General features: G+C 34.5%; 1 protein-coding gene across 7 annotated transcripts in view; it reads right to left on the bottom strand.

Moving 5' to 3' along the window:
* Positions 1 to 24,862, bottom strand: part of KIF20B (kinesin family member 20B) — a 72,666-nt gene that overhangs the window by 46,619 nt on the left and 1,185 nt on the right. For 4 of the 7 annotated variants that reach the window (XM_042960888.1, XM_042960892.1, XM_042960890.1 and 1 more), the window contains exons 2-19: positions 23,921 to 24,013; positions 22,317 to 22,464; positions 17,608 to 17,694; positions 17,376 to 17,492; positions 16,604 to 16,742; positions 15,930 to 16,114; positions 14,201 to 14,237; positions 12,990 to 13,217; positions 11,742 to 11,853; positions 10,829 to 10,900; positions 10,586 to 10,732; positions 9,738 to 9,900; positions 8,994 to 9,284; positions 5,492 to 5,631; positions 4,370 to 4,508; positions 3,258 to 3,486; positions 2,261 to 2,313; positions 779 to 898 (exon numbers count right to left, since the gene is read on the bottom strand). In XM_042960888.1, the coding sequence (XP_042816822.1) occupies positions 779 to 898; positions 2,261 to 2,313; positions 3,258 to 3,486; positions 4,370 to 4,508; positions 5,492 to 5,631; positions 8,994 to 9,284; positions 9,738 to 9,900; positions 10,586 to 10,732; positions 10,829 to 10,900; positions 11,742 to 11,853; positions 12,990 to 13,217; positions 14,201 to 14,237; positions 15,930 to 16,114; positions 16,604 to 16,742; positions 17,376 to 17,492; positions 17,608 to 17,694; positions 22,317 to 22,463 (2,406 nt within the window). In that variant the 5' untranslated portion in view covers position 22,464; positions 23,921 to 24,013. The remainder of the gene's footprint in view (positions 1 to 778; positions 899 to 2,260; positions 2,314 to 3,257; positions 3,487 to 4,369; positions 4,509 to 5,491; positions 5,632 to 8,993; positions 9,285 to 9,737; positions 9,901 to 10,585; positions 10,733 to 10,828; positions 10,901 to 11,741; positions 11,854 to 12,989; positions 13,218 to 14,200; positions 14,238 to 15,929; positions 16,115 to 16,603; positions 16,743 to 17,375; positions 17,493 to 17,607; positions 17,695 to 22,316; positions 22,465 to 23,920; positions 24,014 to 24,862) is intronic. The other 3 variants (XM_042960893.1, XM_042960894.1, XM_042960889.1) reach the window with 2 other exon arrangements.

Genomic DNA, 24,862 nt, shown 5'->3' with positions numbered 1-24,862 from the left:
AATATGAAATTACCTAAATTTGTATGTATCAAACGCTTAAAGGCTTTGTATGGCACAGAATACATGATGTAGTTTTTTAAAGAAAATATCCTTGCTATTATTAAGCATACGAACATTAGCAAAAATGCATATAATTAAAAAAAAAGCCTCTAACAAAAAAACCCTAATTTCAATGATTTTCATTTTTTTAAAATGTTCATTTATTCATTTTGAAGAGTATGAATGCATGTGTGGGTTCAGGGGAGAGACAGAATCCCAAGGAGGCTCCACACTGTCAGCATAGAGGTAGGCATGGGGCTCCAACTCATGAACCATGAGATTGTGACCTGAATGGAAATCAAGAGTGAGTTGCTTAACCGACTGAGCCACCCAGGCAGCCTCCACCATTGAATTTCATTTAAAGTTCTATATAGAGATACAGAAATATAGATACAGTGATGGAAATCTTTATGATCTGAAGATATCTAAGCACATGAAGTTCCTTTTGCCCCAGAGCTCCCCTTCCAAGGGGGCTATGTGTTCTTCTCTCTCATACATATAAAGTACTGCCAGCATAGTCTGTGGGATATTATGTTCAAAGAGGTCAAATGTTCTCCTGCAAGTTACTCAAAAATTCAGATTTGCACAAGAGTAAACTGAATTTCAACACCCAAATAAACAATTCAACATTCTTAGTAAATTATTTTTAGCTATATGAGCTATTTTAAATTATTTTATTTTGAACCAAAACATAGACTTTTTAATGTAATTTGTAAGGCAGACAAAGTTAAATTCTTACACTGCGTATAAACGTGTTATCCGTATGAAATTTTAGGTTTTGAAATTTATTGATTGTATCCTCTTTTTGAGCAATCATATCTCCCAACTCTTGAATTTTTTGATTCTGCATAAGTATTGTCTTTAAAAAGAAGAAAAACAGCAATGTTTAGTAAATATATTTTAGGATAGATAAAATGCAAATAGGATATAATTTTAGAATTCCTTCAAATTTAAAACGAAGTAAAAATACCAGTAGCAACACACCATGCATAGTATGACCTTATTTTTGTTTAAAAATAATATAAATTTAAATTAAAAAAAAAAAAAGAAAAGCAATTTAATGAATTGAGTAAGAGGAATCTGGAATCAGACCATCTGAGTCTGAACCCTAGCTTCTCCACCTTCTAGTTGTATGATCCTGGGCAAGCTATTTTATGTCTCTGTACAAATAAAAAATAACAGTATCTACATCACAAAGTTGTTCTGAGATGTAAAGCACTTAAAAGAGTACACAGTAATGTTCTATACAAATAAATACATATAAAGTTAAAGTCTAAAAAAAGATACCAACCAACTTCGTTTTCCCATTTTTATTTAGGACAAAGATTATGGGGGATTTATTTTCTATTTTACATATAACTGAATTTTTACAACTAGGATCTACTATTTTTATAACTAGAAAAAATAAAGGAAAAGATGAGGAATCATCCAAACACTAGCTGTGGTGTCTTCTGCTAAGTACATTATTTTGGTTATTTCTTCAAATACTGGATATTAGATACCAAAGATCTTATTTATGTCTAATCATATCTTAAAATATTTAGCTCTTTAGAAGGATAAATACAAATTGATATAAGACCCATGCCAGAGAAGGTCAGGAAAAATAGCAAGTTTAGAGCTCTAAGTTCACTACACGTGCATGTATGCTTGCAATTTCATATTTAGACCTATCAATGTCAAATCCATCTACAACCACTTGGAATGATTATCTGATCTAAAGATACAAGATGCCGAAGATCTTCAGAATTCAATGCTGCACACTGATCAGGCCATATCTCATATTTTACAACAGTAATTTTAGGTGAAATAAACACCATTTAAATGCATCCAACTAACACTATGCACCCACCGAAAGAATAACACATATCTTTATGTGCTGATGTACAATTACATCAGCATGATCTCCAAGACACCTTTTGATGGAAGAAAACAAGACACAAAACTAATTAATCCCATTTGTGTAAACTTTTCAAAAGATGTATGTATGTGTTTTCTATATATAAATAAATATCTTCTGGAAAGACTGAAGAAACTTTCTAGTTGCTATCACTAAGAAAAGGCCTGAGAGTGAAAGCACTTATAATTTTCAATTTTTTTAATCACATTCATTTATTATTTTTTAACTATCTTTAAAATAAATGTACCTTGTCATAATTCACGCTCCTTCAATTGCTTAATTATTAAGTTCCTTATCAAGACAAAATAAAACTTGAAGTATTACCTTATTAGATTTCTCAAGCTCTTGAACCAATGAATTTATGTTAATTTCTGATTCTGAAAAAATAAGAATATTGAAAACAAATATATAAGCATCTAAAAAATATATTACTGTATAATCATTGACACATAAGCTTCTATAGTTGACCTAACACTAGTGTTACAGTCAGGAAAAATGATTTTCATAGCCACTAGAAGCACCCAGGACTCAGTTACTAATTCTACCACCAGAGGGCAAGGTTTCTGTAAAAGCCACTTTCAAAATCCAATCCAAGGAAAAAATGAATGACCTATGTTAAATAGTGAAAAATTTCTGGTGTAATTTCAGAGATGAAAGGAAAATAGAAGCTTTTCTATTTTCATAATGTAATGTATGAAATACATTCATAATGTAAAGGCACCACTTACATGATATTTTCTACCCATCTTGTTTCACACAGAAAAGGGCAGAACATGTCCTCCAACACTTTTAAAAACCAGATATGACAAGACATTGAGAGAGTGTGTGTGTGTGTGTGTGTGTGTGTGTGTGTGTGTGCGTGCGCGCGTGTGTCTGAGCTGGAATGGAGCACCAATGAAACAAACTTAAAATCACTCCATAGGAGTTACTCTATCCCAAACGTACAAGCCCAGAGCAGAATCTACCACACTATGACAGAACATAAAAAATACAGAACAAAATTCACAGCTTTACAATTTCCTAAGATTTCTTAATTTGCTGATAAACTAATGCTTCATTTGGTGTTTGTTGTTCTTGTTGGTTTTGAGGGGTCCACTTTCTACTTTCTATTAATATTAGCCTAAAAGTAAATGAAGGCAAAAAAAATTTTTAATAGTAAATTAGTACAAAGCCATTAAAATGTTAAAATATTAAATGTTGCCTAGATCAAAGAATTTTCTAGTCAGTACAGTAAATATGTAAATAAGCATCTGTTTTACTCACCGACTATGTTTTTTATGCATTTGTAACATCTAAATATGGATAAAATACATCTACTTACCATTTTTTTTCTTTTTTAACTCTTCCTGGATTTTGATTAATTCTTCTTTGGTTTTAGCTAATTCAGCTTTAACTTGATTAAACTTTATTTCTAAACAAGCAATAGCTTCCTGGGGGTCAGCAAGAGATGCAATATATAAGTGAGCAATTTCAGCCTGTTTCTTAATATCAGTGACATCATCTTGAAGGGAATCAATAATATCTTCAATTCCTACATAATTATGTGCTTCCTAAAAACAGCAAAAACCACATGCCTAATGTTAACAGTGGCTTTCACTCTTGCAATGTGGCACTATCTAATTTCGACAGTTTTAAGAACACATAGCAAAAAAATTCACAATTTAGACTTTTTTTCAATAAATTGTATCAAAGTATCTCTAATTATTAAAAAGCTGTGTTCCATTACTCATGACTATTTTATGGAACATGAGACACAGTTTCCCATAAAAAAAATGTCATAAGTTGTGAGAAATCCTTCTAGAACAATTATGACTGTTAGTTCAGGTATACTTTGTTATATAATGTCTCATAAGGGCTCTGGTGGGACAGCTAAGGAAACAAACCTCCATCATCACAACTCAGACCAAGAGCCAAACCATGTCTAGGATACATAAACATGATTTGACAGCAAGAGCCAGGACATCACCATCCCAGGCCCCTAAACTGAGTTATTAAAAAAAAAACAAAACAAAATCAAACAACCCCCAAAAGACATCAATTTCAGTGGAAGCAGAAGAAGGGTATGTTTCCTCAAGGGCAGGGAATGGTCAATCAGCCAACAAGAGCAATCCTGTTTACATATAAATGATTTTGCTTTAATCAGAGCAAACTTGTTTAAAATGGACACAAATGAGGCTAAAAGGAATCTACCTACAATCAATACATCTAAAAAGCAACACAAAAGGAGATATAAACATGACACATAATTTCTCTCTAGTCTAATAGCTATATTTAACTAATTGTGCTTACATTACTAACAAAGCATGCTTAATTATAATAAAGCTACATAGAAAGTATTTTAATTCTAAAGTATATTAGTGTTTCTCATCACTGATGTGGTACTCTACACACAGATCAAACACCTCACTGGACTTCATATTTCAGTTAACATACTTTGTTTTCAACTTTCATGACACAATCTTCATTCTCTGGTTCTTCTTGAGTGTCACATTTACCAACCAAATCCTTGAAGATAGCCAAACGACATTCAGCATTTTCCTCAAGTATCTCTCGTTCCTGAAGGAGAGTTTCCCTTCATAACACAAATTAATCCCATTAGGAAACATAAAAGCACAACTTTGTGTTTTTGTTTTGAATTTGTAAGATTAAGGATACATGCACCCCTATGTTTACTGCAGCATTATTTCTAATAGCCAAACTATGGAAGTAGCCCAAGTGTCCACTGATAGATAAATGGATAAAGATGTGGTGTACACACACACACACACACACACACACACACACACACACACACACACACATAAACAATGGAATATTATTCAGCCATAAAAAGAATGAAATCTTGCCATATACAACAACACAAATGGAGCTAAAGGGTATAATGCTAAGCTAAATAAGTCAGAGAAACACAAATACCGTATGATCTTACTCACATGTGGAATTTAAGAAATAAACAAACGAGCAAAGGAAAAAGAAAAAAGAGAGACAAACCAAGAAACAAATTCTTAACTATACAGAACTGATGGTTACCAGAGGGGAGGTGGAAGGGGGCATGGGTCAAATAGATGATGGGGATTAATAAGTACATTTATCAGGGCACCTGGGTGGCTCAGTCGGTTAAGCATCCGACTTCAGCTCAGGTCATGATCTCGCAGTCTGTGAGTTCAAGCCCTGCATCGGGTTCTGTGCTGACAGCTCAGAGCCTGGAGCCTGCTTTAGATTCTGTGTCTCCCTCTCTCTCTCTGCCCCTCCCTCGCTCTCTCTCTCTCTCTCAAAAATAAACAATAAAAAAAAGTTAAAAAAAATAAGTACACTTATCATGATAAAAAAGTAAATAAGAACTAAATTTCTAAGATTAAATTTATTATAAATTAAAAGCAGAATTTAAATCATTCACGTACAATTCAGAACCACTGTCAAGATTAGCAACAGCTACGCTCAAGGCTGAAAGAAGAGGTCAGAATTCAGAAGCCACTTAATATAAAAAAAGTAAATAAAAAACTCTGTACAAATAAAATTCTCAATTTTTACTAGGACATGAAAGAAGTAACTTACTTAAAATCAGCTTCCCGCTGAGCTAAATACTGAGTAAACTCCTGTGTAACTTCATCACGAATTTTAAATTCCAATGTTAACTTTTCCTTTCTTTCAGTTATCAGTTTTTTTTTCAAGTCTTCTATTAAATCCAACAGTTTCTAAAACATAAACATTAAAATCCTAAGAACAAATATATCCCAAGGGAAATATTACTGTCCGAGTATTCAAAAATAACTCTTTAGTTGACTATAATTATGCATCCTTTTAATAATGATAATATTCTCACTGAAAATTACATATGTGCAGAGACTCAATAATCTGAAAAGCCTCTCTACATTTTAAAAATACACTTACAGTAACTCAGATGTCTCACTGTATGGCTACACTAAGAAAAAAAAGGACAAAAAAATCTGAAGATCCATTATCCACCAGGAACTACTCTGGGGAGTTCATATTCGATGGCTTTCAACCCACATAACCTTCTGCGAGCGTGGTAGCAGCAGCCACACTTTGTAGGTGGGGAAAGTAAGGACCAGGTTTGTGGAAAGTGGTAAAGGCTGGATTTTAACTTAGTCAAGATCTAAAGCCTAAGTGTTACACAGAGTAGTTACTGAGAATCCCAAACACATTCCAAAATGGAAAAAAGAGATGTTACATAAACTTATTTGGTGAGCAACAACTCCAAAACCCTGGAAAAAGCATAAATATGTAATATGGACAATGAATAAATAAGGCAATTAACACTTGACATGGCCAGTATAGATCTGTAATAAAATATTACAGCGTAACAGCCTGATAGTCTTTTAAGATTTCTACTTAAACTTTCTCAACAACAAATTACCCAATAAACTCTCTCAAAACTACAGATCTTTCAATGTCTCAATTTGATATTGAAAACATTTCCATAAATATCCTAACTTTGAAATCCTGGTTCTAAGAACCTACACCGAAGAAATATTTCTATACCAGGACCCAGTGTTCTGGCTGTGAAAATGGTTATCAGTGTTGTTGTTTTATGATAGTGATTGTACTTAAAGGAAAAGTGAAACCCAACTCAACAGTCAAACAAAAGAGATTGGTTCAATTATGGTACAACCATACAGCAACCAACTGTAATGAACAATGACATATTAATGCATACTTTGTACCATTTTTTTTTTTTAAGTGAAAAAAGTCAGGATACAAAAGAATAATGGATAGGGGCGTCTGGGTGGCTCAGTCAGTTAAGTGTCCGATTTTGGCTCAGGTCACAATCTCACTGTTCATGAGTTCAAGCCTGACATCGGGTTCTCTGCTGTCAGCACAGAGCCCACTTTAGATTCCCTGTCCCCCTCTCTCTGCCCCTCTCCTGCTCACACTTTCCCTCTCTCTCTCTCTCTCAAAATAATAAACAATTAAAAAACAAAAGGGTAATGTATAGTAAAAATCCATTAACATGAGTGGTATATAGAGAGATCTTTATATTTAGTTTCCTTTTCTTTTTCCAGATTCCATCATGATTAAATAATACTTTTACAATTTCAAATGACTACATTTTCCCACTGTTAATTTTTTTTTTAATGTTCATTTATTTATTTTGAGAGAGAGAGATCTCATGAACCAGTAGATCATGACCTGAGCCAAAATCAAGAGTCAGACGTGGGGCACCTGGGTGGCTCAGTGGGGTCAGTGTCCGACTTCGGCCTAGGTCATGATCTCACCATTCCGGAGTTCAAGCCCCGCATTGGGCTCTGTACTGACAGCTCAGAGCCTGAAGCCTGTATCAGATTCTGTGTCTCCCTCTCTCTGCCCCACCCCTACTCCCTGTCTGTCTCTGTCTCTCTCAAAAATAAATAAACATTAAAAAATAAAGGAGCATCCTCGGTTAAGTGTCTGACTTCAGCTCAGGTCATAATCTCACGCCTTGTGAGTCTGAGCCCCGCGTGGGACACTATGGTGACAGCTCAAAGCCTGGAGCCTGCTTCTCTCTGCATCTCCTCCACTCGTCTCTCTCTCTCTCTCTCAGAAATAAACATTTAAAAAATATTATTAAAAAATACCACTGTTCAATTTTATGCATTTGCCATACATGTAAGACAACCAACCATCCTGTTTTTGAAGAAATAGAATAACTGGTACTAGATAGACACTTTGGGTGCTTTTACCTGACTGCAAAGTAAGTTTGGTGGATTATGCTAAAATCACTGAGTGAAAGGATACTAAGGAAGAAGATACTCACATGGTCTCAAACTATCATCCCGCAGATGATACTTCTAAAATATAAAGAGATCTGAAACACAATACCTTAACCAAATGAGCAAAACTTAGCATCACCAAGAATGGGGGATTCAGACATCATGTGTCTCCTGATAGGATGCAATGGAAAATTTACAACTTGACCTAAATAATAGGATGTGTATAGCGTAAAACCTGAATCATGAGGAAACAATCAAAGAAACTGAGATTGAAGGTGCTGTACAAGACAACTAGCCTCAACTTCTAAAGAATATCACTGTTAGATTACAAATAACTAAAAGAAACATACCAATCAAAAACAATGGTTAACTTTAGTTGAAGCTCAAAAACATAATGGCTGGGCACCTGGGTGGTTCAGTCAGTTAAGTGTCAACACTTAATTTTAGCTCAGGTGATGATCTCACAGTTCATGAGGTCGAGCCCCACGTCATGCTCTGCACTGACAGCCCAGAGCCTGCTTGGGATTCTCTCTCTTCCTCTCTCTCTGGCCCCTCCACTGCTCATGCACACAAGTATGGGTGCCTACGTGCACTCTCGCTCTCTCAAAATAAAATAATTAAAAAAAAATGACTATACAGGACATACTGGGACCACTGAATAAATCTCAATATGGACAATATAATAGATTATATTATTATATCAATGTTAAATTGCCTAGGTATGAAAATGGTGTTGTGATCATAAGGAATATGTCTACATTGTTAGGAAACACATGCTGAAGTAGTTAGTTGTAAGGTGCCATTATGTCTACATCTTGTTTTCAAATGGTACTGGCAAAAAAAATGTGCATTCACATACACACAGAGAATTAAACATGGTAAAGTGTTAACAACTAGCAAATTCAGGTGAAGTATAAATGGGTTTTAATTGTACTAGTCCTACTGTAGGTTAAATTTTTTCAAGACATAAAGTTGAGGGGCGCCTGGGTGGCTCAGTCGGTTAAGCATCCAACTTCGGCTCAGGTCATGATTTCATGGTTCAGGAGTTCAAGCCCCGCATCGGGCTCTGTGCTGACAGCTCAGAGCCTGGAGCCTGCTTCAGATTCTGAGTCTCCCTCTCCCTCTGTCCCTCCCCTGCCCCCGCTCTGTCTCTCAAAAATAAATAAATGTTTAAAAAATGGAAATATTAAATATATACACATATATATACATATAAAGCTGAGATACATAACAAACTTAGCATGTTGCTGAAAAAAACTGGAAGAGAGGGAGTTGTAGGTATTGTTAACCCTAACTTTCATAATAATAATAAGCCAAGCTTAGAAATACGAGTTCTTAATACATACCCTCTTCTCCTCATGGCTACTGAAAGCCTTATCTTCCTCCAAAGTCTTATCTAGATCTTCATCAGTACGTTCACTTTCCACACTTTGGTTTTCTTCACCTTTTTCTGGATCCTCAATTAAATCTTCATCTTCCACCAGGTCTTCTAGACTACTTTCCCATGAAATCGTGGATCTTTTTACATTTAGTATTTTATTAACTGAATTATTAATGTCTAGGGATACATCTTGAGAAGATTTGACAGGTCCAAATGGTTTCTCTTGAGAAGAATTTAAAGCGTCTGGAACACAAACCTGTAAAAATATCCAATGTGACTTTTAAAACAGAAAAGGAAAAACTGTCAACTAAAAAAGAAATCCATAAATTTGAGTCAAATAATAATTCTAGTGTTTAAAAAAGACCTATCTATGCAAACAAACATACAAGGACTCCTAGCAGAAGGGCTTCCTGATTAGCCATGAAGTGAACCAGATGGATGGCAGAGCAGATGGACAATTCACAATACTCGTAATTTATAATGAGTGTGTATTATGAACTCTTATTACTAAGGTTATCCTAATACTAGCAAGGGAAACTTTCAATCTTTTTAATGCCCTTTTACTTGATCAAATATTCACATTTCTAATTTTCAATTATTTCCCAGGTTTTCAGTTATAAGCACAAAATGGGTTAGTTACACCAAGAAAAAATGGTTCATATTCTGGTAAGAAACTTAATAAATCCTGCAGAAATTTGAATATATTTACTTTTTGTGCAATGGCTGAGAATTTCAACACATTGAGGGTTTCATCATAGGCAAAATAACACTGGCTGATGTTGACAATCATGCATATTTTCCCTTTACCATTAAAAAAACTTTGAAAATAGTGAGTCAGTTTACTTTCCCGGAAAGGCACATGCTGTTGAAACCTATGGAAAAAATTTTCAAAAAACCGTAAGTTAAAACAAATCTCATAAAGTCAGAATGCTGATAAAATTTACAAAGAAATAATTAATCTAGCTATCACGGACTTAAACTCTAGGTTAGTGATTAGTTCTTCCCATAAAAGTCATTTTCTGTTTATTTATGTTCTTTTCTTTAAATACTACTACTAATACGAAAACTAACAATAACTCAGTATGCAAAATGTTAAGAAAATCACATTGAACTGGGTTGTATTTTCTAGGGTAAAACAATTATACAAGATATGCCATGAAACACATTAACTAAAAATGAAGGCTAATTACAATTTACTAAGCCTAAAGTGTAATTAATGCAGAAATCTATCACATCTAGAACACAAGGCATTAGTAAGAATAAAGTGGTTTTAGATGCTAAACCAGGATCTTAAGAAGATTATCTAAAGTGCCTGTCGACATATATTTGCTATAGAAAATACTGTTTACTTGATGAGTCACTGGCATCAACTAACAATATTTTTTACTTCAATTTTTTAAATCCAAGAACTCTAAGTATTTCAATTGTAATCCATATATAGTCATCACATAGGAAGCAGGTTAAAAACAAAAAAGAACTTTCTAAAACTGGAGTTGAAAGTTTAAATACTGGGATTCTCTCACTTAATATGCTAATAGCACTTTCAGCAACACTTACTTTGACTTTTCACTGTTTTTCAAAACATTGATACACTTTCCCAGAGTCAATAAAGAAGTATTGATGTTCCCAGTCTCTCTTAACCTTTCCCCTTCATTCTGTGTCTTCACGCTTCTTTCTGAACCAGCAAGATCACATAAACACAATCTGAATTAACCAAAAAAAAAAAAAAAAAAAACTATGAAAAGTTCTTCAAAATGAAACAACTCAAAATAATTAAGAGTTAAAGAATGCTCAACTTACTCACTGACTCGCATTACACGAGGCATTTCAGAATCTTCAATCTGTAATATTCTAATAGTGAATATGCTGTGACTAAAAGAAATACACAAAAATCAAATGTTATCTTTCATTTTTAATTTCTGCATTCCATCTGGTGAAACCAGCATCCAAATCGACATCTATTTACACCCTAATACCAGCCATACCTCCAGCACTGCATTTTCCAACTAGTTGCCAGGTATTCCAATCCAATGTTCCATTGTCACCTAAATACCTAACTGCCTAAAATCATTTATCTTATCTTTCGTTTAGCCCCAAATTCCCTGAACCCTCTCCTTCTCTTAACATTCCACTTCTATTAGTGGAATCATTTACAATAAATTTTCAATTTACTTGCAAAGATCATATTATTAGTTAAAATGGTATACAGATTGCTAATCTTCTACCTAAAGCAAAGCATACATTTGGCCCAAATACAGGCTTACCTGGATCATATACTATCTTCATGCCATACTAAGTATGGGAGACAGGGCTCTTTCCCCCTTAAGAGACAACCTGTTTTAAATATCTCACTGTTTAAACTTATTTCCTTTTGTCTCTCAAGTCCCAATTCCTTCCCTCAAAAACATCATTCCTTAACCTTGAGATGTATATTGTAGGCAACTCTTAAAAGAGAGCTTAGATATTCACATAAAGAGTAAAAATACCTAAGCGACTTTATGTAAATTAGCAAATTTTATGTTAGAACAAGAAATAGTCCAGATAATCTTCTGTGCTTTAGTGCTCCTCAGTTAACAGAATACTTTTTATGCCTATGAATTCATCTAACATATCAGAGAGACTACTGCCCAGTTCAATCTTAAATTAGTTGTATTTACAGTAGCACAGAATACCCTGGGTACTTCAAGCTCACACCACAGTGTTTCTTCTTTACCTTCTACTAGAAGCATTGTTCAGCTTTGTGAAGGCAACACTCTGGTGCTTTATTCCTAGTTTCAAAAGTCTATATGCTTCTTTGGAATCAGATACTTGAATCCATTGTAGATCTTTAAAAAATAAAGAGGACACATCAATTTATAAAAACATAGCATTTGTTGTACAATGTAATCTCTTTAGAGATTTGTAACCTCTAATGAAGTTTTTTTTTAAGTTTTTTAAAAGTTTATTTATTTTGAGAGAGAGACAGAGAGTATGAGTGGAGGAGGGGCAGAGAGAGGAAGAGAGAGAATCCCAAGCAGGCTGCACATCATTAGCACAGGGCCCGACACGGGGCTTGATCTCATGAAGCGTGAGACCATGACCTGAGGTGAAATCAAGAGTCGGATGCTTAACTGACTGAGCCACCCAGGTGCCCCATGATGAAATCTTTTAATAACACCCCTTATGTGGAATCCCCTCAGCTATTCCATATTCCACTAGAAAAGTGAAATATAAGAGGAGGCGTTACAATTACTTTCTAATATTTAAGTTACACAAACACAGACAAAAGTTTTTCAAAAGTAGGTCAAAGGGAAAATTAAAAATAGAGGAGATTCCTTAGAATTAAACATCCAGAAAAAAAAAAAAAAAAAGACAAAAGACAAAGCACACTACGGATTAACCCTACAAAATTACCTAGATGTGAAACACTGCAGGTTGCAATTCATTAGTGAATCATCAAGTCAAATTTAGTCATAACCAGCATTTTATTAAAATGAAGTAGAATACAGTAAACACCAAACTGCGTTCCTTGTACTAAGGATAAGTATAATTCACGAAACTTCTGAGTTGTAAATATACGTGTACGTATATACACATGCAACTACTAGATCATAATGTTAATATATGTAAGTACTTCCTACTTTGAGTAGCGACTGTAAAAAGTTGGAAAAACACACTGTGGAAAGCTCCAAAGTTTGCACACTGCTACAAAGCAGCATAATAATGTGAATATAAACACACACAACTTTTCCCACCGCCCCACCCCTCAAACCCCTGCAATGATACTCAAGGAAAACAATATTAACACTGACCCCTTACATTCAGGTTTACTTAACATACCAAAACATACCTGCAAAGCACAAACTTCTCTTATTATGTTGATGTTAACAATTAATATAAAAATTTTCAATCTCCAGTTTGCTGTAACAAAGTCTAGGAAGAAACTTTGGAGCAATAAAATAAAAAGCATTCATTACTATACCTTTTATAAAAGAATAGCCCTTTACATCTTGCGAAAGGCGTAGCATCTTTCTCTTTTGGAATTTAGATGATACGGGAACAAACAAGTCATAAATACATTCATTGTAAATCTCAAAGAAAGAAACCCACACAGAAAATTTTATACTATTATCCATATTCAAGCTGGCTTGTTCACAATCTTTCATGGATTCTTCACACTCTGGGATATTCAAAGAGTTTATTAAACTTCCTACAAAAAAAAAAAAAAGGATAATCAGAAAATTAAGAAATAGACTAAAAGATAAGACAGATCAAGACTTGTGGACTTGAAAAACTAAGTATCCTTAATCTTTACTTTTTTTGAGAGCGAGCAAGTGAGCAGGGAAAGGGAGGGAAAGGGAGAGGGAGAGAGGGAGAGAGGAAGAGAGGGAGGGAGAGAGAGTGAGTGAGAGAGAGAGAGAGAGAGAGAGAGAGAGAAGAGAGAATCCCAAGCAGGCACGGGGCAGAAGGAAGGAGGGAGGGAGAGGGAGAGAGGGAAAGAGGGAGGGAGGGAGGAGGAGAGAGAGCAAGAGAAAGAGAGAGAGAGAGAGAGAGAAAGAGAGAAAGAGAGAGAGAATCCCAAGCAGGCACAGGGCAGAGGGAAGGAGGGAAGGAGGGAGGGAGAGGGAGAGGGAATCCCAAGCAAGCTCCATGCTGTCAGCGCAGACATGGGGCTCAAACTCATAAACTCACAAACCGTGAAATTATGAACTGAGCCAAAATCCAGAGTCCGACGCTTACTCAACTAAGCCACCCAGGAACCCAAGTATCCTTAATCTTTTACTCAGCAATGTTAAACACTTTTTGGACCAAAGCAGATATAAACAAAATTTATATTTTATATAAATACAGCTTATATAAATAATATAATTTATATTAGCCAAAGTTTAGCTTCTTTTTATCTTTCTTTTCTTTTTGAAAAAATGCCAATGAGCCAAACTGAAGGTAAAGGACAAAGAAAAAATAGTAGCTCTCTTGAATTCTACATAAAAGTTATAAGTGAGAGGGATTCTCTGTGACGCTAAATCCAAAAAAAACTTTACAGTGACTGATATTTCATATAGTTATGTACCATTTTCCAAGAATTGCTATCTCATTAAAAAAATTAAATCGCTAGGACTGATTCAAAAATTAAAAGCTATTCAAAAGTATGTCACGTAATCAACATTCGAAAAGTGAGAAAGGAAACCTTACCGTGAAGAGTATCATAACTGTCATTTTGCATCGCAACCTAAAAAGGAACAATTTTTTTTAAGTTAAAAACCATTTTTAGTTAAGGTTAAATAACCAGTGTATTAATTATCTATCTATCCAAATAAGTCACCAACCAAACCATAACCTTTCATCTACTCAATTCAATGACCTCTATTAATTCTTTGTCCTAGTTAAATAATACATTCTCATAATAAGAAATCTGGGATACTACAGAAGACTATTAAAAAGAATATCATCATATATGATCCCTGTCACTCAGAGGCAATTACTATTAATATTTTAATACATGTCTTTCTATTCTTTTCCCCACACTCGTTACCTTACCTTGAAAGCTTTTACTTTTACTTGCTACGATTAAAAATTATTTGTATTTGATGGCTATATAACGGAATAGATGTGAAATGTCTTAATTACTGCCCTGTTATTGAACATTTATTTACAAATTTTTGCCAGTAAAAATAATACTAAAATAAATATCTCAATTTGTTATTTTTTTCTTCTGCATTCTAATTATTTCCTTAGGATATATCCCTAAATCTGAATAGTGGATGAAAAGATATGAAAATATTTGTCTTTATAGAAGAAATGTGCTTTCTAAAAACACAGTTTACAATCAATGTATGAAAGCATGATTTCATTTTTTAAATATTTTAACAATTTCATAGCAAAATAATGTTTTAACTGAATAACTCATTAGGGAAATTTTTTCATTATTGACCTTAATATCCTCTACGAATTACCTGTGCAATCATCTACTAATCTCTAATTCTTATTTATACTATACACTAGTTTACTTTCAGAGACCAGAACCATGGACTCTGAACTTTAAACTCCACTGAGCAAAAATCAAAAGGTATGAAGATATATGCAACTGTATATATGACTGTGCTTGTGTATATACAGACGTTATAGAAAGCTCTAAATACAGATTTTGTTTTAGAAAAGAATCAAAAACTATACTTTCCAATATGTTAATGTGATTTTCTCTTCAGAAATAAAGCCACGAGAAATTTTCCCTTTATATTTCTCCCATTCCCTTGTTTAGATCTTGTGTGCACAAATTATTTTTATAACTAAAAAAATTTTTTTAATTTGAGAGAGAGCATGTGAGCAGGGGAGAGCGGCAGAGGGAGAAAAAAAGATTTTTTTTTTAGTTTATTTATGTATTTATTTTGAAAGAGAAAGAGAAAGAGAGGCGGGGGGGGGGGGGGGGGGGAGGGAGGGAGAGAGAGAGGGAGAGAGAGAGAGAGAGAGAGAGAGAGAGAGAGAGAGAGAAAGAGATCCAAGCAGGCTCTGTGCTGTTGGCACAGAGCCCAATGTGGACCTCTATCTCATGACCCTGGGATCAGACCTGAGCCGAAACCAAGAGTTGGACACTCAACTGACTGAGTCACTCAAGCACCCTAAAAAGAAATTTTTTAATCATTACATCAAGGACAGTAGTGTTTCAACAACAACCGAAAGAAATCTCGGAACTATTTACATTTGAGTTGTTTAAACATTTCTGCTATTTGTACAATATAAAGCAAGGACAAGAAAAACTTCAAACAAGGTTATAATACTTTCCTAAAAAAAGAAAACACAACCATCACCATTACCATCACCATCACCACCACCACAAAATATTCCAATATAGGCTAAAACAAACTAAAGAGCTTATAAAAGGTCATGACATTTATATATTTCACATACTAGACTCCCTCCATACCTCTTTAATCTGCCGGAGCAATGTAACTTTGCTAGCAACCTCTTCTTTCTCTTGGTCTGGTGATAACCGTAAGAATTCTCTAGATCTATGTGGTTTAAGGTTCATCTTTGCATACAGTCTTTCCTGAAGACTATCAAATAATACATTCAAAGTTCGCGGCAGAATACCAATATTTTCTTCTGTGCCTGCGAAAAGAATTTTTGTTTTATATCCTTTCAGAGTATTAGCAAAGTGGAAATGTTCCTGGATTACCAAGACTCCTTTTATATCACCAGCAGGCAAAAATAAACATCTAAGACAAAAGTGAAAGAAGTTGCAGCGTTACTTAGTTTTCCATCACTTTGGTCTTCATTGTAGAATGGACATTTTATCAGCTATTATTGAAATTTTACATTCAGATCAGGCCCTAAGATTTGCAATCACCCATAATCACATAATGGAAAAGTAAAATGAAATTTAAGATGCTAATTCTCTATCATATGGGTAAAGTAATTTCCCAAATGAATTAAGTCAATCTGAATCAAAAGCCATCGGCGATACACATTCACGATGCTATCAGTATTAAAAATGGAGCAAATGTACTAGGTAATGGAAACATAACTACATGCAAATATTATGAAAATGAGTGAATATTACTGCTTTTTTCCTTGAAATGTAAAAACAATACAATTTACCTTGAAATGTATATGTTTTTCCTGAGTTGGTTAGCCCATACGTAAAAATCAGCCGACTCTGTCCTTTCAAGAGGTCTTTTACTGGCTGCATAATGCAACCCTGGAAAAACTCCTTCTGTGTAGTTTCTGGGCCAAAAACCTAAACAAGCATTTTTTAAAACAAGTCTTTTTAGAAAATTCAAGTAAATTTTTACAATGAGTTCTACCCTATAACTCATGTTTTTAAAAACTTTTTTTTTTAACTTTATTTATTTATTTAAGTAATCTCTACACCCAGCATGGGGCTCAAACTCATGAACCCGAGATCAAGAGGTGCGTGCTCCCCCAACTGAGCCAGCCAGTTGCCCCTCGTGTTTTATAATTTTAAAAGATTTCTTTTACAAGATTCATACTTAAGGGAGGTGCCATATCCCCAACTCCCACAAATATACATGATAGTTTAACTACTGTCAGAAAGTTTTCAAGATAGAAATCTGACCTAGTCAATCAAGTTTTCATCTAAATTTTGGAAAGAACATCTCCTTAAAAAGATTAAAAAATTTATCAATTTAATAATAAATTTAGCAATAAATTTAGCAATTTATTCATTTCCAATTAGATGTTTACAAACCTAAAGTTTAAGTTCCACTCTAAGAAAAAATACCAGTGCCTAACACCTAAGTTCCATAAGTACAAGACATATATAGTTCATTATATACAATAACGTAGCAATTTAGCCTAAGCCAAATCTCTTTTACTTAAAAGAAAATCTTTAGTTTCTCATAGGACTTACCTTGGAAAAACCGAATTTCTGTGCCATCTGCCCAGAGCTTTTCTCACTTAACCGACCAAGAATGCTTTGAGGATCTTTTAGCAGAATAGTCTGTGAGTCTAGAACATACACACAGCCCTAGAAGACATCAATCAATCAATCAATCAATCAATAAAAATAAGCCCACAATAAATAAATAAAAACAATGGCATTTTGCCCATGAAAGTAAGACCCAATTAAAGTCAATACAAACCTCAGACTCATGCTCTTTTTCTGACTGTGTGAACGGTCTTATTCGAAGACAAACCTGGAGATAATCTTTGGATTCCAAACTATTTGCCTTAAAAAGAAGAACAAAATAACTGTATTTAAAAAATACAAAATATGGCTTTTCAGAAATTACCTTTTTTTAAAGCGGCTATTACATAACCATTTAAGGTCATACAGAACCTCTAAGCAATCAGTGATTCTTCTGTTTGTAACCATTTATATGTCTAAAGAAAAGCAAATCTGCTTTAAAAAAAATAATACCACAAAAGACTCGATTTCCTCTACCTTCTATATTTATATTTGAAGTTTATAATACACTTCTTTTCCCTAAAATCCTAACCTTTGTAACTAAAAACAAAAAATAGGGCTCTACGTCACTAAAACATAGAATTCCAAAGTAAATTACAAGCAACCAGAATAGCTCATTAACCCAAATGTTCAATTCTATTTAAAAATTATTTGCTATACAGCATTCTCTTTACTGCTTCCTTTGGGGGAGAAATTAATTCCTTTTTTAAAATAATTCTAAAGAAGTGTGGTTTTTTAAGTAAAAAGGAAACAATTACTTAGATACAATTTACTAAAAACAAACCAAAAAAACTAGAAAATCTGAACAGACATATTTATTAAAGAAATTCAGCTAAAAAAAAAAAACTTAACTTATATTCAAACAAACAAAATAATCCCACAAAAAACTCCAGGCCCTGGTAATTCATTACTAAATTCTCTCAAACACTTAAGGATGTAATCATACAAATCATAGATAAGCCCTTTAAGAAAATAAAGAGAGAGAACACTTTTCAACTAATTTTGAGTATGACATAACCTTGACACCATGATCTGACAAAGATATCCTCAGAAGAAATTACAGAACAACCTCTCTAATTTAGATGCAAAAATTCCCTAACAAAGTATTAGCCAATATGTAAAACAGAATAATACATCCTGACCAAAAATGTTTTATCTCAGGACTGCAAGGTCAATTTAGCATTCAAAAATCAATTTGGGTAATTAACCACATTAAAAGAATAAAGAAACATTTATCTCTAATAGATGTAAAAAAAGCATTTGATGACAGGATATTGACATATGTATTCAACATCCATTCATAAAAATTCTCAGCAAGTGGAATAGACAGGAACTTCCTTCTGATAAAGAACATTTACAAAAACCTACAGCTAACATCATACTTAATGATCAAAGACTGAATCTAAGATAAGTAGCAAGTAACAAGACAAGGATTTCAGCTCTCACCACTTCTATTCAACTCTGTACTAGAGGTTCTAGCCAATGGTAATCAGGGGGAAGGAGGGGAGGGGAGAGAGAAAGAGAAAGGAAGAAGGAAGGAAGCGAGGGAGGGAAGGAAGGAAGGAAAGTAGGAAGGAAAGAAAGAAAGGAAGGAAGGATGGAGGGAAGGAGGGAGGGAGGGAGGGAAAGAAAAAGAAGTAAGCAAGGGAAGAAGAAAGAAAAGGCATCCAGATTAGGAAGAAATAAAACTGTCTCCATTCAGACATTAGCATCTACATACAAAAATCAAACAGAATCTACAAAAACATCTCTAGAACTATTAAACGAGTTTAGCAATGTTAACGTGATACAGGATCAACATGCAAAATCAATTATTCTTTTATACACTGGGAAGAAACACCAGAAATTGATTTTAAAAGCAATATCATTTGGAAGAAATCAAAAATCATGAAATACAGGATAAATTTGACAAAAGATGTGAGAGACCTACACTCTGAAAACTACACAACATTGCTCAGAGAAATTAAAGGAGACCAAAAGAAATTGAGATACACCTTGTTCATCATTTGGTAAACTCAATATTGTTAAGATGTCAATTCTTCTAAAACTGATCTACATATTCAATGCAACTGCAATCAAAATCCCAAGAGGCTTTTGTTGTGGCAATTGACAAACTCATCTAAAAATTCTCACAGAAATGCAAAGTATCTAGAATAGTCAAAACTATGAAAAAGAAATTGGGTGGGCTAACACTACCTGATTTCAACACTTATTTCAAAGCTACAGTGATCATAACAGTGGGGTACTGGCAGAAAGACAAATCAATGAAACAATATTCAGAAATAAACTCCCATAGAGAAGGACATTTGATTTATAATAAAGATGCAAAGGAAATGCAGTACAAAGAGCATAGCTTTTTCAGCAAATCATGCTAGAACAATTAGATATCTATACATAAAAAAAAAAAAATAAGGATTTGGATTCATGCTTCACATTGTTTATAAAAATTCAAAATGGATCATATCCTAAATGTAAAACTAAAACTGTAAAACTTCTAAAAGAACACATAGAAGAAAATCTTTGTGGACTTGAGTTAGGCAAAGATTTCTTAGGTATCACACCAAAAGGACAATCCACAATAGAAAACATTGATGAAATTAAAAACTTCTGTTTTCCCCTCTTGCATTGTTGGTGAGACTATAAACTGGTGCAGCCACTCTGGAAAACAATGTGGAGGTTCCTCAAAAAATTAAAAATATAATTACCCTATAACCCAACAATAGCACTACTAGGAATTTATCCAAAGGACACAGGAGTACTGATTCATAGGGGCACATGTACCCCAATGTTTATAGCAGTGCTATCAACAACAGCCAAATCATGGAAAGAGCCCAAATATCCATCAACTGATGAATGAAGACAGAAGATGAAGATGTGGTGTGTGTGTGTGTGTGTGTGTGTGTGTGTGTGTGTGTATAGACAGAGAGAGAGAGAGAGACACACACACAAACACAATAGAATACTACTTGGCAATGAAAAAGAATGAAATCTTGCCATCTGCAACAACATGGATGGAACTGGAGGGTACGTAAGTGAAATAGGTCAGTCAGAGAAAGACAATTTCACTCATATGTGGAAGTTAAGAAACTTAACAGAACATTAGGGGGGAAAGGAAAGAAAAAATATATAACTACAAACAGAGAGGGAGGCAAACCATAGGCGACTCTTTAAATACAGGGAGCAAACTGAGGGTTGACGGGGGTGGGGAAAATGGGTGATGGGCATTGAGGAGGGCACTTGCTGGGTGGGATGAGCACTGGGTGTTGCATGTATGTGACGAATCACGGGAATCTATTCCCAAAGCCAAGAGTTAGCTAACTCTTTTTTTAAAAAACAAAAAACAGGGACGCCTGGGTGGCTCAGTCAGTTGAGCGTCCGACTTCAGCTCAGGTCATGATCTCACAGTCCGTGAGTTCGAGCCTGGCGTCAGGCTCTGTGCTGACAACTCAGAGCCTGGAGCCTGCTTCGGATTCTGTGTCTCCCTTTCTGTCTGCCCCTCCCCTGCTCATGCTCTGTCTCTCTCTGTCTCAAAAATAAATTAAAAAAACAAACAAACATTAAAATAAAAACAAAAAACTTCTGTTGTTCAAAAAATACTGTCAACAGAGGATAGGCAACCCACAGACTAGGAAAAAATATTTATAAAGCATATATCTGATAGACAAATGCATCTGAAAAATATAAAGAACACTTAAAATTAAATAATAATATAAAAACAAACAATCCAATTTTTTTAAATGTGGAAAGATTTAAACTGACACTTTACCAAAAATACACTAATGACAAATAAGCACATGAAATCATATTCAACACATTTAGTTATTAAATGCAAATACCAACTTGATACCAATATATATCTATTAGAATGGCTAAAACTAAATTTAGACTACCCAGAAAAGCCAATATAAATTAAAGACAAGAACAAAGTTGGTAGACTGCCACCATCCGACTTCAAGACATTCCATAAAGCTACGGTACTCAAGGCAGTGTGGGGTGCCTGAGTGGCTCAGTAGGTTAAGCATCGGACACTTGATTTCAGTTCAGGTCATGATCTCATGATTCATGAAATCAAGCCCAGCAGCTCTGTGCTGACAGCGTGCAGCCTGCTTATGATTATCTCTTTCCCTCTCTCTCTGCCCCTCCCCCAGTCATGCTCACTTGCTCGCTCGCTCGCTCTCTCTCAAATAAATAAAACTTTAAAAAATAAATAAAGTTTACAAAGACACAAAACAAACAGTGGTAGTAGGTACGGTGGTAGAAGGAAGGATTTTTACTTTTTAAACACTACTGAGTTAGTTTACTTTAAGTAAGGCATGCAATTCCTAGGGGCATAGTGGAATGTCTTACATTTTTGAGGAAATCATGGCAGTACTTAACATGTTGAACACCGTGAACTATTAGTTCAAAATAGTTCACAGTTGCCACCTTAGATCATACCATTTCTTTTGATGTCATATCTTGGTGAAGCTGGATTCTTCAGTGGTTGCTATGATAAAAAACAAGTACTACCCCAAAACACTGAAGAACAGGAAATAAGGTTGGCAATATCTAATCTGATTCCAAAGCCTGAGAAGCTATGATGTGCACAAAAGATATACATATCCTTACAGCAAATAACTGTGGTAATTAAAGAAAAACAATTTTGTTTTCATTTACGTTAATATTTTTCAAATGGCTCTAGGTTAAGGTATAGTTATATATTAAGTTGCTCGGAGCACTACTTGGAAGAACTGGTATGTATTTAGGGCACCATGAAAAAATCACCGAGATAGAAGGTTGCCTTAAACCCACAAAGTCTGGAAAGCTCTGGTCATACCTGTCTGCAAGTGTGTGCACACCACACACATTTCCACTCAATCAGCATAATGCTTTCCTTGTACTTACCTCAGTATTTGAAGCAACTAAGGAAAATTCATGAGAGAGATTAAGCTTAACGCCATCAAAATTTATTTCCGAAGGTCTTGCAATTGGGTCAGCACTAAAAACATAGGATGGTCTAGGCACTCCATCTTGATTTAAATTAGATTCCATTCTGCAAGAATAACAGTAATTTTAGATAATTTTAATAAATTAGCATATAAGCCACTCATAGTTTAAAATGTCTGAGTCCAGCCCACTAATAACCCCCATAACTAGATTTCTAGAGAGGGGAACATTACATCTATAACACGATGATGACCCACGGAAAAGACAAATGATCAAAATTATAAAGATTCCGAATCAAGTAATATTGAACAGAGCCTGCCACTACTATTCATATGATCCAACTTATAGGTCGATTCAGCCAGAGATTTCATGAGTAAAGGTAGTCCATTAAGTAAGACAATATAAAACATTCAATCTCTGCCTGAAATCCTCTCCGAAATCAAATAATTATAGAGTAAATAATAATCTTGTGTTACTTTAGTTATTTAATGTCTTCTGAAAATGTTAGTTATAAGCCTTCGTAATGTTTTAGCATTTATGAGTTAAATTCAGTTATCTGGACAATTCTTTCAACTGAATTCTTCCAAATAATGCAAGTGAAAAGTGAAATAATGTATGTGACCGCATTCAAAAACAGTACCTGACACATTGTAGGTGCTAAAAATTAAGGTGAATATGGAATAATGTATCAAAGTATTACAACTAAACATCAAGGCACTAAACTTAAACGTAAACTTACGTTTACGTAAGTTACGTAACTTTAACCAAAAAAAATTTAACATTCAAATAATTATTGACAATCTACTAGGTGCATAATAGCAGGGAGAAAGACAGCTCCTTGATGTTCTTTGACAGTATTATGAAATAAAAGAACAGTGATTCCCAAACTAGGGTTCCTGGCTCAAGAAAAGAGTAATGGGCATCCATACATATTATATAAGCCAAAGATGGCCCCTGTATATTGGCCCTGTGTTGTTTACTTCTTCACAGAACGCCAGGAATGTTAGTTCAAAAACCTATTAGGTGCCAAGTTAAAATTTTTACACATCAATTTGCTTTTAATATAGCCCAAATAATCTTTTTTCTTTTTTTCAAGTCAACCAGAGCATAACTAGTTTGCACATCCCACGAAACTGCGCCCAACTTCTGCTCGCAGAGACAAATTCAGGACTATAAAAACCCAAGCCACTGATGCCCCTAGGAGCTGGCTGACTCAGGTACTCCCCACTGTGCTTCTGAGTAACAACACCACTTAAGACCAAAAACCCCCAAGTCTAATTCTCCTCTCAGTCCCCTCCCAACCCCCTAAGTTCCTTTACCTTTTCCCCCTTCTATGTGGTGGTCCTTCACTCTAGCTTCTGAAAGATTTCATGCTGGGGTGGACCTCTCTCCCATGTAATCCTGCCAAAGTGCTATCTCAATAAAGTTCCTGTGTGATACTGATATACTGTGGTCATATCTTTTTCCTAGATCGGCCCTGAAACCCACAAACTCAATACAACAGAGTTGTTTTTGTTTTTCTGTTTTTCCTAAATCTCAAAAAGACAAAGGAAATTATTTACCTTCAACAAAGCCCAGGAAACTGCAGGATCAACCAACCATACACTTTAGTATCTTGGTTGCTTTTGTCTTTATTGTATTGTCAGTGATAAATACTGTGATAAATAAAGATGAAATAATTACTTAAAATGCAGTTTGATAGAATATTTCAAACACCCAATGTATGGGTGAAAATTAAGAAAAAGGGTATCTGATAGAGTGGAAATAACCACTAATCTAGAACGTAGAGAAGTTTGCAAAAACATTAAAGCACTGGCTTGACATTGCATAAGTCAGATTTTACAGAAATACCCAGGAAATTGGAAGATAAATTTCATTCTTTGCCTTCAATTATTAAAAAAAAATGATAAGCCTTCTATTAAATTACTGAATCAAAAAGAATATTTATACCTCTTTTAAAAAGCAAGGTTATAGTAGTTTGTACTTCTTCATAGTTCAGTTTCAATGAACTACCTCTTAACATTTATAAAATTGTTGACATATACTGTCACAACCTGAACTGGTTAACTTGTATTTAAGTGTGAGAAGTTAACTTCTTCCTAACTAGACTAGAAATCTCTTGAGGGCAAGAAGAACTACTCTGTATCCCCTACAACATATTCAGAGATGTATGAGGATAAAAATTCCCTAATGACTTAAATTATAATAATAAAATCCTCTATATCAAAAAAAATTGGTACTACTTTTTTAGTGATATTATGTTTAGCAACAGCAGGGTTCAAGACCTGTTTCAAAGGCTGTTCCCACGACTGAGAATGTGAATCTTTTTATCTTCTCTCCAGTGAGATTCCATGGCTGAACACTTGTGAAAAATAACAAATACACTACTGAATGAGGTTTCTGAATGCCATCCACAAAATACAGTTTCAAAAGAACCCTCCTCCTAATAGAGGAATCCTTTATAGGATTTTGCAACTTGAAGTCCTGGGTCGTGGAGATCTAAT

The sequence above is a fragment of the Panthera tigris genome, chromosome D2 (genome assembly GCF_018350195.1).
Source record: "Panthera tigris isolate Pti1 chromosome D2, P.tigris_Pti1_mat1.1, whole genome shotgun sequence".
Taxonomy (NCBI): domain Eukaryota; kingdom Metazoa; phylum Chordata; class Mammalia; order Carnivora; family Felidae; genus Panthera; species Panthera tigris.
This window is presented reverse-complemented; position numbering and strand designations above follow the sequence as displayed.